Source organism: Tursiops truncatus, chromosome 9 (assembly GCF_011762595.2).
Source record: "Tursiops truncatus isolate mTurTru1 chromosome 9, mTurTru1.mat.Y, whole genome shotgun sequence".
In the NCBI taxonomy this organism is placed as follows: Eukaryota; Metazoa; Chordata; class Mammalia; order Artiodactyla; family Delphinidae; genus Tursiops; species Tursiops truncatus.
In genome coordinates, this window is record NC_047042.1 from 87816250 (window position 1) to 87832931 (window position 16682).

At 39.1% G+C, this 16682-nt stretch overlaps 1 protein-coding gene across 6 annotated transcripts in view; it reads right to left on the reverse strand.

The window, feature by feature from the left end:
- Nucleotides 1-4544: 4544 nt before the first annotated feature.
- CNOT4 (CCR4-NOT transcription complex subunit 4) overlaps nt 4545-16682 on the reverse strand; it is a 141680-nt gene continuing 129542 nt past the window's right edge. For 4 of the 6 annotated variants that reach the window (XM_019951556.3, XM_019951503.3, XM_019951434.3 and 1 more), the window contains 2 exons: nt 6612-6824; nt 4545-5928 (listed from right to left, as the gene is read on the reverse strand). In XM_019951556.3, the coding sequence (XP_019807115.1) occupies nt 5627-5928; nt 6612-6824 (515 nt within the window). In that variant the 3' untranslated portion in view covers nt 4545-5626. The remainder of the gene's footprint in view (nt 5929-6611; nt 6825-16682) is intronic. The other 2 variants (XM_019951724.3, XM_019951646.3) reach the window with 1 other exon arrangement.

Below are 16682 nucleotides of genomic sequence, written 5' to 3' on the forward strand. Positions count from 1 at the left end.
TTATGAGCCTTAGAGTTTTAAAATCACCCAGCCTACACACAAAAAAGTTCTGTTTGGCCTATTAACCTCTATTCGTTTTATACACCTACTTCCATCAACTCTGAAGGGAAGTTGTGGAAGGAAGTGCAAGGACTCCACTTACAAACAGCTGCTTAACACACCCGGTTTCCCTCAGAGATGGATCAAACGCAGAATATATTCTTTAAAATGACCAATTCTTATTAGATGTGCCTTGAACATTTGGGCCAATGTTTATGTTCTTTCCCAAATTATTTGGGTTACCACCAATAGAAACACTTATCTTACCCTTTAAAGGGATATTTTTCTAATCATGTACTCATTGCTTTAAATCAGTTTGTTCAGAAACAATTTTAGAAATGAATTTTCAAAGGCGGCTCTTCCTGGTAGGAAATTGCCTGCATGTCTAAAGGCTATGTCTAGACTAAGTTAATAATGCGTTCAGTACAAAGAAGTAAGTACTGATTTTTGTGACGAAATAAGTATTTGGTTTTTTAAAGAATTCATGCTAATGTCCTCGGTCATCTTTCACTTGGATAGAACACTTGAGCGGAAATAGCCACATGTGACAAAGGATATGTCTCACAATTATGTTTAAGGTACATAAGCTGTCAGCTCTTGAAAGTTTACATACCCTAAATATAATAAGGACCTTAAATCAAATGATGTTGGTAAAAACTTGATAGAAAACTCCAATAACAAGTGCAGTGTATATGCCATGTCTTCAAATCTGGGCAAGCGTTGGTGGAGATCACTAACTGCATTCAGCTCTGTATTGGTCATCATAGCATAATCCTGGTGGAAACACACTGTTGACACTTATTACCTGTTCACAAAATACAATTCATATAGAGTTAAGGATAGGCTATTCTTTCCTCCTCTGCAGTTTCTGGAATTGCTCTAACTCAATGTAGCCTAGAAAATGACCCACAGCCATCTGACTTGCAACCTCCCCTAAGACTGCAGTAAAAGTTGCCTTCAACATCTCGACTAAAATTTTAACCATTAATATAATACCCTGTATGATGAGCTTTTGGAAAACAAACTATTGATTGTAAATCAAAAGAGCTTCATCGGAAAAGACGATGTTAAAAGGAGAGAAACCACTTCAACAAAACAAACACGTGGGCAGGTGCTATTCAAACCAAGGTCCATAGCAAGAAGCTCCCTCTACTGCCCGACAAACTAAGCCTATTAGCTTATAAAACCAGAGCACAAAACTGCACTAAGGTGGTAGCTTAAACCTACACACTTAACTTAAAATTAGAATAAAGAAAAAAGTAGGGAAACCCTGAGAGCAGACGACAGAACAAAATGCGGTGACCGAGAAAGCAGCGGGTTGAACTTCACTTGGCTGATTGAGAAGCTTCAAGCTAACAGTGGGGAAAGCTGAGATCCAACACAATTCACACCACAGAATCCTCAAGGGCACATAAACTGACAGTGCCAGGTACCCCTAGAACCAAGGATAAACTCTGCAGGGTGGGGCTAAAATAAAGATTACTGAGAAAGCTGCTTTAAGAAGTTAGTTCCCTAAATTCATTCCCCAACTCCACACCATAGCGCAACCACACTTCTCCTAAGTGGGCAGATATTTGGAGACAATCTCTGGAGAGAAAAGGACTGAAAACAGGGATGAAGTAAATATATTCATACTGAATACAGAGACCACCGCGACAGCTCCGGCAGTCAGACCCTCACCCTCTAGGCCGGCCAGTATAAGACTCTTCTCTATGGAATCTGACCAGCCCAGGAGAAAAAGCCCAAAGATGTTGACATTAGAGCTTCCCCAACACAGAGCCCATCCAGATCTTCCAACAGTGAAGTTCAAAGTTGGCATGGCTTCATGTTTACAAAACTTCCTATCAGCTTTTTAGTCTTATTCAAGAGCAGGTATCAAGGACTACTAGGGATCTGAGAAGTCTCTTAATATAGAAGAGAGAGATCAAAGCAAAACAAACAGATAAAATCAACTTGAAGAAATAGAAACAATGCAAGGAGAATAAAACTATAAATATAAACAAAGTTGAGATAAAACTTCCTAGAAAGAAGAGCAAAAGACAAAGATGGCAAACTGGATAAAAGAATAGGAGAAAGTCCAAAATGATGGGATTTTTTAGAAATGGAAAACAGTGAAAATAATTGCAAGAAATTCACTGGTGAAATAAGTCAAGAAAACTTCCCGGAATTGAAGGACATGAGTCAACAGATTTTAAAAACCTAGTGTGTATCCACTGTGTTCAGCACAATGAATTAAAATAGACCCACACCAAGGAACACAGAAAACAATTTCTACAGGCTTCCAGAGAGGGAGACAATAGGATTACATATAAAGGATCAGAGTGGCTTTGGATTTCTTTTTAACAGCAATACTGGAAGCAAGAAGACAATAGAGTAATGCCTTCAAAATTCTAAAGGAAAAAATATCTACAACTTAGAATTGTCTATCCACCAAACTATCAACTGAAACAGAATATTTTTGTATATGCAAATTACTAAAATATTTATTTCCCACATGCATTTCTCAAGAAGTTACTGGAGGATGCACTTCAACAAAATTAGAGAAGAAGAAGAAAAAAAAAGACTAAGAAATGGCATATAAAAATACAGGGGAAAGTAGACCCAAGAAAGGAGAGAGGTGAAAGGAAATACTAGGAATGTCAGCTGTGCACCAGATCTGAGTACTGTGAGCCGAGACAGACATTGAGGGTTGTCAGTACCAAGATTCCCACTGCTGTTAATACCAGCAGACTGCCTAAATCAGTTTGGTCCAGGTTCTTTTCTGTACTTATCTGATTTTGACCAAACCTAATGAAATTTCTGTTCTCCCCTCCACGCCCTGGTGAACTGATCAGCTGACGCTTATTTTAAACCACCCCACTCCCATGGGTTGGGCTTTGATCAACTCCAGAGGGCTGAGGGAAGCCACGGAGAGCTTAGACACAGGAAACAGAGAGCAGACCACTGTGCCAGACATCCAGGATAGGGCTCACAACAGCCCTGTCGGATGCCCTGAGTGCACTGGACCCTCTTTTCCAGGATTCATTCATGACCTTGCACACTGTCTTCCCCAGAATTGGCTTTTATAAATTATCAGAGAAACTAAAGCCAAGCTATGACCTAAAGAATCTGTTCAATTTATCTTCCCCTAAAATCCTTGATCTGATAGTGACAATACTGCCCTTCACTTACACAGCTAAGTTTTGATTTGCTACTTAGCTTTTTAAAACAAAGCAATGCATTATCCAGGGGTACATATGTAAGTGGCAAAACTCTAAAGAAAGATCAGCACAGAAATCAAGATAATGGTGATTTGTGGATGGTAAGGAAAGAAAAGGAAATAAAATTGGAAAGGGACAGATAGGAGGTCTTTCAAGATATTATAGGTTCTATTTTTAACTTCGGTGGTAGGCACACTGATTTTTATTGTTTTATTATTCTGTGAATGATATTTACATATTTTATAAAGTCTTCTGTATGATTCATTAAACATACGCACAATCACAGCACAGCCATGCAAAACAGAATTTCCCTCCCTTCACATTTTTGTTGATATACCAATGTCAGAAATATCCAAACCGCCCCCTACAATCCCCCAAAGCCTTGATTACAATTCACTACTACCTGATACTGCTTGTGTGTCGGGCCACCACTTTCCAGTACAATGTGAAGATTCAGGTGACTGAAGCAAAGCCTACAGACCAGAGAAAGCCTAGTCTATAGAGACATTTATTTGAGACAATCTGCTTTACATTTTTCAAAAACTATGTTAAAAATTTGTTTTTGGTAGCAAATTGAAGTACAGAGTAAATGTAAGAAGGAGAAAATCAATCTGAAAGCACAGAATATAAAATTTAAAAGATCTCCTTAGTTCATCCTACAAAGATCCCCTTAATGGATGTAGCTGGAAATATGCCATCTCCAGCTTTGGACTTCTGAATGTAACCCAAATCATACAGATTCCTAGCAACCTTGTACCCTCTTTTGGTTAGTGGTGTGACCATCTCTCCATCATTAGGTACTCCCCAGAATGAATGGTTGGTCACGAAAGATTTCTCTGTGGGCTTCCTCTATCAGTGTTTCCTGATCTCTTTCCTGTCGTGGCGCTCACATGTGCTGCTAATTGTATGGCACCCTGACCGCGGGGGCTGCCAGGTCTCCCCGAGACGACCAACATCTCAGCATAACCCAGCCTATCTGCTCCTTCGTGGCCCATGAGGCTTCTCAGTTGGGAAGCTGAGAAGCTTCTGAGTTGGGAAGCTCTGGTCTGCACAACACAACAGCACAAAGAAGCATCTTCTACTGAAAGCCACCGGAAGAGGAATTCTTGAGGATAAGATGGGCTGACCTTCAAAGATGGCAACGACCGACAGTAAAATGAATTTTTTTCTGATTTCTTCTTCTAACCCATCCTCCCTATTGCTAAAGATGTAAAATCAATGGAAACACCTGACGACTGTCACCACAAAATGTTTCAAATTCACATGCAATAAAATGGAAAAACAAAAACAAGAACAACCCAAGGGTCATCATCAAGTTTTCTGTTTTATTTAAGATTTTAGTTTTAATTCTGAAGAAAGAGGTACATTTCCTTTTTTTAGTTTTAGCATTAGGTTATAACCAGGTTTCTGTTTTCTTTTCTCCTGTCTTTTCAATACTGCACAAATGTCCAGAAACCACAGGGTTAAGTAAAAGCTGCAGGCGAGGTCGTCAGAGATTTGCTCCTGATGGTGATCAGGTGGCCCCAGAGCAGCGCTATCTCAGAGTGCCCTTAGTCAGGTGAATTTAAGGTAAAAAGAAAAAAAGATTCTGACAGAGGAGAAAGATTGAAGAAATCACTTATATTTCAGCACTTATATTATGCATAGGTATTAAATCTGTGAATACTTTTTTTCTTTAAAACATTTGAATTTACTTTAAATCTAAAGCCAAAATTTTTTCTCCTTTAAAAAATCACTTCTCTCCTCCTTAAACTCTTTAGCAATAGGCCAGTTACTACCGCAGATCAATTTGTCTCTCCATCAACTTCCGATAAATTCTCTTGCTTAACAACACAATCGAGTCCTCTCCATCAACTTGCCAAAAGAATTAAAAATTAAATTAAAAGCATTTTCCCTGCAATAGTGATAAGTTGAATACAAGATGGATGCCAGGACCACTGCTTTCCCCCATGCATTTAGCCATCTCATTTCAATCAACCTGGTTTTCAAACTTCTGCAGTTGATAATGCATTTACTTCACCTTCCCTATAAATTAATCATCATTTTCTGCTAAGCAGATTATGTCATTATTATGCGCAACAGACAAGCAGTAATTTTCTAAGTATCGAGACTGCCCTTTGATTTCTTTTCTTTCCTCCTTAAAAAGGCATTTTTAGGAAACATTCAACAGTGTCACTCAAATGCTGGATCAACAGAAACTTTTACAATAAAAAAAAAGATGGTAATGACCCTGCGATCGCATTGCATCTGGGGGTAGGGAGAAACAAAACTGATCAGGAACTGGATTCTTCAGAACATAAGAGATGAGAAGGGAGCTGTGGGTTGGCTGAGAGGGCAAAAACAGGGTGGGACAAATCCTGCATTTTCTAATGAATTCTCCTCTTTCCCTAATGGCGGTCCAGTGTTGAACTCTGTAACAAATCTGTGGGGGTTTTGCTGGGGGGTCTGAAGGCTGTCTGAAAGCCTGGGGGTGGCGAGTGAAAGCTGGAAGGATTTGAAGGAGGAGGGTAGGGATTCCAACTGGCTCTGTGCAAAGGGATCTGTGTGCTGAAGGGGGCGCTGTGGTGGGTTTGTGATGGAGCAGCATTGGGGCCGTCCATCTCTGTGAGGGCCTGAAGGGATTTTAGCCAGTGTGGAGGATTGTCATCTTGAAGAGAGTCTAAACTGTTTCCTGAAGATGCTGGAATACCTAAGGAGAGAAAAGAAAACAAGAAGGAAAATGGTGAGTTTGTGCAGAAAGCATAAAAATTTCATCAAACAAAAAATTTTAAGGCACTTAGTTTCTCCAAAAAGAAACAAAGAATTACAATTTTAAACTCCTTCCAAATAATACCTTCTCAATCTTATGTTCCTTTTATTCCCCACCCACAATGACCACGATTTATTGTCACACAAACCCATGCCTCCTCTTCAACTATACAGACATCATCCCCCAGTGTCACAGAGGCAGAGTTGCCAAAATGAGTCCCCAGGATTGCATGATGTTATTTCCCAATTGTGCTTCTCCTTCTCTAATAGGGATACATGAACAAGATAGCCTTATAATAGAGAGCTTTATTTTTTAAAGTGGAGTATGTTCCTTTGAGAGGATAAGTCAGATCCTTTTGTACTTTGAGACCTACAAAATACACACATTCTGTCAGATGTTAGCACCTACTTACACCAAAAGAAGCAACCTAGGTACCAAATGCCTTGTTACACAACTAGGCCAACAGAGTTAACTGAGGCTACGTGACCCCGGAGAACGAAACAAGCTACCACACACTTGTGGCTTTGGGAAGATTACGTTGAAGAGACCTCTTGTTTTTAGTTAATCTGTGCTAAAAACCAAACTGATGGCAGTCAGTGGAGCTGAAGGAGTGAGAAAGTTACCTGTGATGATGGCTGGATCTGTCCAGCTGCCAGGGCTGTCCCAACTCGGGCTGTCGGTGGTGGCAGTGTTGGACGTTGGTGCACTGTGGCTGGCGTTGGAGGGGGAAGAAGAATTGGGCAGTCCACCAAAGTTGATGTTAATGTTGGGTAGAAGTGCCCTTAGCCCGTCCTGCCATTCCTTCATATTTAAACTCTCTACAGAACTGCTGTTGTCTGGGAGATTTACCAACAAAAAAATGAAAGATAAAAAAAAAAATAAAAAGCTGACGTTAGAAACATATGTTGTTCTTTAGTGGTTAAGCGGGAGAAGAATTATTCTTTCTTTATTGAGCATTTAAAATGGGTTTTCCTAGCAAGATAAACTTGGTTAGGATTTTGCTCATGAGCTCAGAGCCCCTGAAATAAGTGAGGAAAAAATTGCTCAAGGATCAGGAGAGGGATCCTTGTCCTTCTTACAGACTCTTTACCATTTTCACTTGTAAGTCAATAATCCAGTTTAAAGACTCAATGCTCCAGAGCACAATTTAGTTCCAGCTACATTATGAAGTTTCAGTTAGTGGGGCATTTAGCCAGCTGAGCTGATTTACGCTATAAAAAAAAGCAAGGCTGTAAAGTTCAATATAGGAGTGTATTCTGAGCCCATTAAATGAAAGAAAAGTCATTTTATGAAGAATAAACATAAGACAATAGAAAAAGAAAAATAATTAAGTTCTTCCTGATTATAAAACTGATCATGTATTTCAGAGGAGAAAGGCAGTAATGAATAGGCTTTTGAATTTGAAAAGAGTATTTTTCCATTAGTCACAAAGGCCAAGGAGACAAGGGCGAAGCTACCTTTTAGATGGAATCATTTCCAGCAGTCTGCCCACTCTATTCTTACAGTTCTACCCATCATTTAAAACACAAGTCCTGGAGTACTACAGTTAGTTCTCTGGTTCTATTTACAAATAGCATCAAATATGATAAAATACTATCAAGATAAAAAGGCTTTCATAAATTGTGACTAAACTCACTTGATCTACTGCCATCCAGAAGCCACATGGTATATAACTAATTGGCTGGGGGGAGGGGAGGGGAAGCATAAAGTGTAACTACTACTTAGAATAACTGCTTTATTGAAAATAGGATGGTAGGTCAAACTACCAACTGTGGTTTTTGAGAAGAGCATAGAAAATTATTTCCGGTTCTACAGAATTGATGAGCAATCACCACTGATGATGATGATGACGACGATGACAACGATATTCGATCAGGTACAGTCTATGCTATTTGGTGAATTCAGAGTTTTCTTTTTATAATGTTTCCTTTGCACCAATCACTAACCTATGCCAAATTATAACATTTCAGCAAGTGAAGTTTTTGACCCTATTGATGTTATTTATAAAAAGACAAAAAACTACAACCAAATGCCACAAAAGTCATCTCTGAATTTACTTAGATGAAGAAAAGACAATCTACACTACAGACTAGTCAATAGAAAGGAAAATAAATTCTTCAAACCGAATTCCAATTCACAATCAGTGTAATTTCCTGAAGCTTACCCTTCTATTTGCATCCTATCTGACATTTGCATTGTGTTGTACAATTCACAAAGCACTCTTATAGTCCATTATTATTTCATTTGATCCTCATGTTGTGAGGTAGGCAGAGCAGGGGGAATAGTGTGCATTTAACAGATAAAGAAATAGACTCTAGAATAATTTGCACATGTCACATGACTTGTACCATCAAGACCTGAAACCCAGACCCTGAGTTGTTTTTTTTTTAGTAACACCGAGCTCTCACTCTTATATAGACTATTTACTTTATATTTGTATAGACAATTAACTGGTTTTTTAATAGGTTAAATGTTTAAGGCAAATCCCAGGGGCTTGTGAGACCCATGATGAAAAGGAAGCAAAAAAGAAACACGGAAACATTATAGTATGTCCATCAGCCATGACTAGTAGGAGAAATACTTCGCTAAAGGAACAAACTGGAATTTGCAGCCAGGGGAGAAAAATTCTAATCAACAACACAATCATCAATTCCCCCCACCCCGCAGTCCACTCCAGCTGCATGAGGCATTAACAAGATGACACTAATAAAGTCCTAGAATACCCCCAATTACAGGAAGGTTCGGTGGCTACATTCTAACCTTTAAAGTAGTCACACTGTCAGACTGAATAACTTAACTTGTTTTCAATTAACCAAAAACTGAACTCTAAACAAGGAAAACTTCACAGGAGGGAAATAAAATCTCCCTGATATAAAAAGGTGATGTACAACTACATGGGAAAATTTTAAGGAAGATTAATGCTCTTGAACTTTAGGTAGCCAAAGTCAATAAGAAGCCTATGCAGATGATTCGAGGTTCCCTCTTTCACTGCACAGGGAAAAAGAAAAAAACCCATAACTTAGTGAAACCCATTTTCTCCTTACTTTTGCTTTACAGTTAGTGAGAACTGGAACTAAGGAACTTTGCATTAACAGAATAACATTTGCATTTATATAAAGTTTATCTGAAAATCAGTATTACAATAAAATCGACAGACATTTGTTCACAGGTAGGGGATATATGGGAACTCTCTGTACTCTCCACTCAATCTTGCTGTGAACTTAACACTGCTCTAAAAAAATAACATCTATTTAAAAAACAGATATTTGTTTCTCTGGTTTTAGGCTAATGAAATCAAGCAAGAGTATGTTAGCCAAAGACATTCACAGACGGCACATGATATAGAAACAGTGAGAAACTTAGATCCTCCCAGGTGAACTATGATTATAAGATACCTTGGGGAATAAATTAGCTAGTTTATAATTCTCACAATCTTGCCAAAAACAAAGTCATGTGCCTAGACATCTTGGGAGCCTGATAGCATGGAGGATTGGTTTATAGTGGAGTTGTGAGTGTCACTAGGAACTGGACTGACGCATTAGCTCTGGGAATGGGACCACTATTCTAAGTAGTTTACAAGAAGAAAAGAAGTTTTCTTCACTGTTTTCTCTACTACTGCTATGCCAAGTGCTGGCACAAGGAAGGGGCAAGAAAAAGGAAATCAGATAAATCCTAACCCCATGAAAATTTCAACAGCCACACTTGAAATCACCTCCTCTACCTCCCTGCCCACCCGCCCACCCCACCTCTGACCCAAATTTGTTTTGGCTGAGAGGGCTTCTGGTAATTCCATTCCTTGCGATACATACAGCAGGGCTGATTAACCTCAGCACTACTGACATTTTGGACTACATAATTCACTCCTCGTCGTGAGGGGGCTGTTCTGTGCACGGTAGGATGTTTAGCAGCACCGCTGGATGCTAGCAGTGTGCGCACAACTACCCCCCACCCCCAATTCTGACAATGAAAAATGTCTCGACATTGCCAAATGGCTACTGGGGGGGGCGGGCGCAAAATCATCCCTGGCTGATAACCACTGACACAAAGGAAGCTGATTCCTTTGTTTCTAGGACTCTAAATAATTCCACTCGAACACACATTTCCTTTTAAATAGTACCAGGACAGGACACCTGGATGCAACCTGATGCAACTTCATTTCCCTTTATTTATATACGACTTCACACTGGCATACGATTCACTATGTACAAGTCCGTAGGTCTAATGGAGAAAACACTGGGCTGAAAATTGCAGATGGGCTGTATAAGGCAACCGTAATTAATATAACCTGGAGCATGTAAGTAAGTCTCTTAGTATGCTTCGTAAGTAAGAATAACATCGGCTTTCTTCTCTCGTAAGGATAAAATAAGAGAAGGGAAAGCAATTTGAAGACCATTTATTACTTGACAGGTGCCTAACAACAATTTTTTTCTAATACTCAATACTGAATAGATAGTAGTTTCCGAAAAGCCAAGCTAAGAAGATTTCTCACTTGCCAGGAACTGGCTCTGGGCACAACAGCCTCCTCCTAGCAATGGAGGGATAATACCCGATATTCTCACAGAGGTACTGTGTAGTCAATCTAACTAACAAGCCTTCTCACCACCAACACAGTACAAAGACAAAGAAGACATAGAAAGCCCTTTAAACTTTCCATAAGCAAACTACAATGAAAATCAAGTCACTGAACATACTTTATACTAAATGATACTAATTTTATTTTTAAAGTATTTAATTAGTAGTAGTGTAATACACTAGGGAAGGATTGTATATTTTTAAAGGATTGCTAATATGTTTAAATGTTTTATGATGTTAAAAAATTAATTTTAATTTCCAAATATGTACAAAACCACTGTTTTCGGTTCTAAATAATTTGAGGTCAGGAGAGCGGGTGAAGTTGTTTGTAGTAGTTTTATTTTTCAGAGTAGAACTCAAAGACAGAATTTAAAGTACTTTCAAGATGCCATATACCACACTCTCATATTTCATTGTGTAAGAAGTACCAGTATACTTCAGTTTACCTAGCACAGAACACATTTTATTGAAGAAGAAATTATGGTTAAAATTCTGCCAGTTTGCTGGTAGCCTAACACCCAGTCCGTAACAAGCCAATCATCGCTCACTAAGCAGCTGACAAGTCTAGATTTTAGCAACAGTGGCAACAACAAAAAATCTATGTGTTAAAGCTGCCAAGATAAAAGTCAAAGCAACTATTTACTGAATGCCTACAGTGTCTAAGGAGGGCAAAGCCCTTAAGCCATGACTCCTGTTTTCAAGGAGCTTAAAGTCTAGATGGTGAGACAATGCAAATATGGGAAAAACTCAATAACCACAACCTGAAAAACCAACAGAAGAAATGTCATGGGGTTGTACATGATTAATAAAGGCTATAAAAGTTTAGTAAAAAGAGAGGCTAGTTAGGCACACGTGTGGAAATGTGCTGGTGGGTGAACAAGAGTTGCAGTCTTTCATTCATGGAGTTAAGTTCATGGAGTTAAAATTCGTAGATGCCCTGAGCCTGAAAACCCCACGACAGGTTAAAACTATCTTTGGTATTTTTACATAACACTAAACTAGTCTAACTACTTACTAGGACATACACATACACATTTTATAAGCAATGATTATATTACAAAATAAAATGAAGCTGTGTCTGACATCAGGCCTTTCACAGAAAATCATAAAGCAGGAAAAGACGAATGGCTTAGGCCAAGAGCACACATTACAGCGGCCAAGTGGATTTCCTCAGATTAACTGCAATATATTGTTATAAAATGTAAAACTTTGCTACCGAGAACCACCTCAGGAGCCACTGGGGAGGAAGGGGACAGGGTAGTAGGACAACACATCCCTCCCACCTCCTGATTTCATCTATTTCCATTTTAGGGTAGCAATAAGATTCCATTTGAAAAACAAGATCTGCTAAGAGGGAAGACAGAAGATCTATGTATAATGACAACATGGTGAAATAAAGCACACTTAAGGGGGAACCCTAAAACAAAAGGCTATTCTAAGTTTTTGTTTCCTCTAATACAGTTTACACCACCAGGTCGGGATTCTGTCTCCGCTTGGAATTTTGCCTCTACCTTCTTTTTGGTACCCCCTCCACATGGTCTTTTTATTATAAACACATAGGCCTTATTAATTAAACTAGCTAGATGTAACTACAGTCACAAATCCACCAATTTGTCCACTTTCGTGTTTGGGCAGGGACAACTGGCTCACATATTCGGCCCTGATCCTTAGGCTACTCCATTCCCGACTGCAGTCCCTAGGACCAGAGACCTCTTATTTCAAGTTATTATATATTTCTGGTAGCAGTCTCCGCCAACTGGGAAGTAGTCACTGAGCGTTCCAGCCACAAAATATTCTTGAAAGAGTTTCTTCTGTTCATCCGTTTTTAATCCTTATCTCATAGCTACTTCCCAAAGCCTCAGTCTTCAATCTGATCTTTTTTTCTCACAAGATTTATCTTCCTTTTCTTCACTGCTGTCCTTTACAGTTCGAAGCCAGAGGCTACTTCCAATAGGTAGGTTACTTAGTGAAACAAATCTTTCTTGGTACAAGGGGTCCATCAGAAATCTAGTTCCCATTATGGTTAGTTCTTACCAGTTAGACTCTCAAATATTCATCCATTTTTAGAAGGACATACAGTACAGCCTGTCTCAGCCACTCTACCCCTCACTACACTCCCCACTCTGCCCCCAGCCCTGTTAGATACTAATTCCTGTGAGTCTGGGGACAGAGTCCATCTCCACCAGTATATGATTTTAAGAAAGCTTAAACTTTCTCAAACTTCAACATATCTCTAAGCAACTCAAATATAAATGAATTATGCTTGTCCTATATGCAAAACCAAACTTTAAAGAACACACAAACTTTCTCCTATCAGAACTTAAAGCCTTCATGACATAGGCATGTTGTTCTTTAGGACAGTCACAAAAATCATTTCAACTTATTAACTAAAATATGAATGAATTCTTTCAAACAGATTTATAAAATCAGTTTGTTTGTGAAAAAATGTTATTCTACTTAAAAAGAACTGACCCTCAAATTTCTAAGATTATGCTTTATTATAAAAAGCAAGATAGACCACTACTGCAGAGCAGATTTGCTGGGGCACAAAATCTTAAGGATTTAATAGACCTGAAAGTAGAGATTAAACTATGTGAAAAATTCCAAGAACTCAATGAAAAAGAGTTCTGAGAACAGAAGAACTTGAACAATGTATTAACAAAAAACAGTCAAATTTTATTCCCACTAGCAGAAGGAAGTAGAAATGACATAAACAGGAAAAGAGAGGCCTTGAGGATTAGCTAAATATGATTTAGGCTTTCTGGACTCTGTCTTTACTTCCTGCCTTTCTCTTTGTCTAGAATGCTTTCCCAATCTCTTTGACTAATTTTTACTCAATCTTCCAAAAGTCCAAGTCTTCCACTCAGATCACTCTGGATGACAGCACTGTGGTCTGAACCACACTCATGTGGCAGCACACTGTGCTGTGACATCCAGTATGTACACCCTTATGTGTACTCACATCTTCTCTCACAACTCTAATGAAAGGCCTGCAATAGGCTATTTTATAGATACTTGAGCATGCAGCTCAGTGTCTTAGAAACTTGATGTGTTTCAAGATATCTGCTGAGTCAAAGATCCAACTTGAGAGGAGCTGAAAAACCACCTTCCCCCCAAAAGCCTATTTATTTCACATCTGTGTAATGCTACGAATCAAGCTGTTCTCTCAAAAAAGATGCAAATCTTTCTGATGGCAGGAATGAGCTAAATTTGGGGCCCAAAAGGCCTCTCTGAAAAAAGAGGCCACTAAAATGCTGTTTTCAATACTGCTTGAGATGCCAAAACACAAGCAAATATAATTTTTAAAATCCAATGCACCAAAATAAATAAGGAATGCTTTTTAAAAAAGATATTCTAATATTATGTGTACAGGATAGTAAACAGGACTATTAGCTATATTCTATCCACTTTTCTACTCTAGACACTATTCATTCACTCACTATGCACTTGATGTACTTGATTACCTTAGTACCAACAATCCAATGAACTAAGTAAGTAGTAGTTTCATTTTACAAATGAGGAGACTAAGTAGACTCTGGTAGTTTAAAGAATTTGCCAAAGGTTATATAGTTCAAAAGTGCTGAAGTCAGTAATCATATCCATTCTGACTCCAAAGTGTTTGTTCTCACCACTGAGCACACTACCAACTAGTCCGTGTCCTGGCAGGACTCATGGGCCAAGAGAAGGGGAGGTCAGACACATTTAAACAACTACACCATGTGATAGTAAGTGTTGTTCTGGTACGAACAAAGTCCTGTGGGGCACAAAGAAGAAAATGAACAATTCTGCCATTCTGCATGCACGATAAATGATGACTGGAGAAGCTCAAGGGAAGAGAAGCTGATATGGAAAAGGGAAACGGCATTCCGTACAGAGAGGGCAGGAGAAGCAGCTAATCACAAAATACAGTAGGAACACTGCACGATATACGTAGATGTGTTTTACACAATGTGTACTTTTCTCTTCTAGAATGTTCCTACGAGGATCTATGTTTGTTTTGGGGGAAGAATCAGACCATCTAATGAGAACCAGGAAAAACATCTAGATGTTTGCTTTATGAAGGATCTAAGGAAGTAAAATCTGTTAAAAAAAAAACAGGAAAAAATACCTATGGAAAAAAGTCTATATATAAAGCTGTACATCGAATGAAGAAAAAGTAAACTTAAAAGTTAATGCAGAAGATAAATACATTCTTAGAAGCATTATAAACTGGATTAGATGGAACCAAGAAACAGAACTAAATGATGGGGAGGGACAAAAAGCCATTATAAGAAATCTATAAAATCTGAAATTGGAAGCTTGGAGGAAAGCGTTTAGGTGAGCACAAAACTGAGAACTATGAACAAAAGCCCCGTGAGGACATCCAAGGATGACTGAAGGAACTTATCATCCAGGAGAAGATATACAGATCCACCAGAATATGATTTCACTGAATTATAAAACTGCAGAGACATGGAGGATGTCAACCACCCTGACATCTCTGAGATCTAAATCTACCAGAAGAAAATAAACCTGAGAAAATTCACCTCCTGACCACCCCTCTTTCCCAAGTTGGAAACAAGGAGGGAAAATTTTATTCTGGACTTCTGACCAACAAAGAACAGGCTGGCTATTGTGAATATAATAGAAGCCCTAAGGACTTCGCTGGTGGCACAGTGGTTGGGAATCTGCCTGCCAATGCAGGGGACACAGGTTTGACCCATGGTCCGGGAAGATCCCACATGCTGCAGAGCAACTAAGCCCATGTGCCACAACTGTTGAGCCTGCACTCTGGAGCCCGCAAGTCACAGCTGCTGAGTCTGCATGCCACAACTACTGAAGCCCACGTGCCTAGAGCCCATGCTCCACAGTGAGCTCACGTGCCACAACGAAGAGTAGACCCCGCTCACCGCAACTAGAGAAAGCCCGCGCATAGCAGTGAAGACCCAATGCAGCCAAATAAATAAATTAATTAATTTTTTTAAAAATAGAAGCCCTAAGAGTATGTGACATAATTTTAGGACTTTAAGAAGCAAGGAATGAGACTAACTAGATTGAGTTCTTGGATGGCTGGCATCCTGGCTACTTTTGCAATCACCACAGTGTATTGCATTCACCGGTTTATATATTAGTTCTTTTGCCTGGACTGTGAGCTCCTCCAGGAAAGGGCCTTGATTTAATCCTCTATGTATACAGTGAATAGTTACTGAACCTGAACCTCAAGAGGTATTTAATGTTTCCTAAATGAACAGCCCTGAACATTTGCTTCCAGGTTTTTTTGAGAAAACATCTTTCCAAAGAAGGTTTAAAAAAAAAAAAAAAGGAAAGGTAGGTCAGGATGGTCCCCTGGTTACAGGAGACAGTGATTCATAGGCCACAGAAGATGCTAAAATATGAACATTCTGACTATGCAATAAATAATTCTAATAAGGAAAAGAAATTGGGGCGAAATCTAAAGAAACCAGTTCTTGTGCAGGGAGAATCTCATGGGATAAGATGTGAAAAGAAAGCTTAGAAAAGCTGGATAGAGTTACGTAACCTACCTGTAGATAAGAGTATCATAATCCTTGAGGATTAAAATCAGAATCCATAATGATCTGAAGCTTGTGAAAAATGCTGAAGGCAAAAAAAAGCTAAGTTTGGAAAAGGAGAAAATTAGGAAAAGCCACTGCTCAGCCTGTCATAATGCTAAGCCCTGAGAAAAGCCAGAACTATGTAGTTCCATCTTCATTTTGCTTCCTTCCATCTTCTTTATAAAACAGCATGATCCTCAAACCAGAAAGGACAGATTAAGCAATGTGGAGAGAGAACTGTAAGTCAGAAGAGATGCAAAGACAGTAAAAGAACATCTATTCAATTTAAGTAAGTTTAAAATTTCCAGGTGCAAAATGGATTCTATTCCAGGGTGTTAATCCTCACAGATGTCATCACAAAACCACTGTTAAGAGAAGTTCCGGGATTTCCCTGGTGGTGCAGTGGTTAAGAATCTACCTGCCATTGCAGGGGACATGGGTACGATCCCTGGTCCTGGAAGATTCCACATGCCGCGGAGCACCTAAGCCCCTGGGCCACAACTACTGAAGCCTGAGCGCTCTAGGGCCCACATGCCACAACTACTGAGCCCACGTGCCTAGATCCTGTGC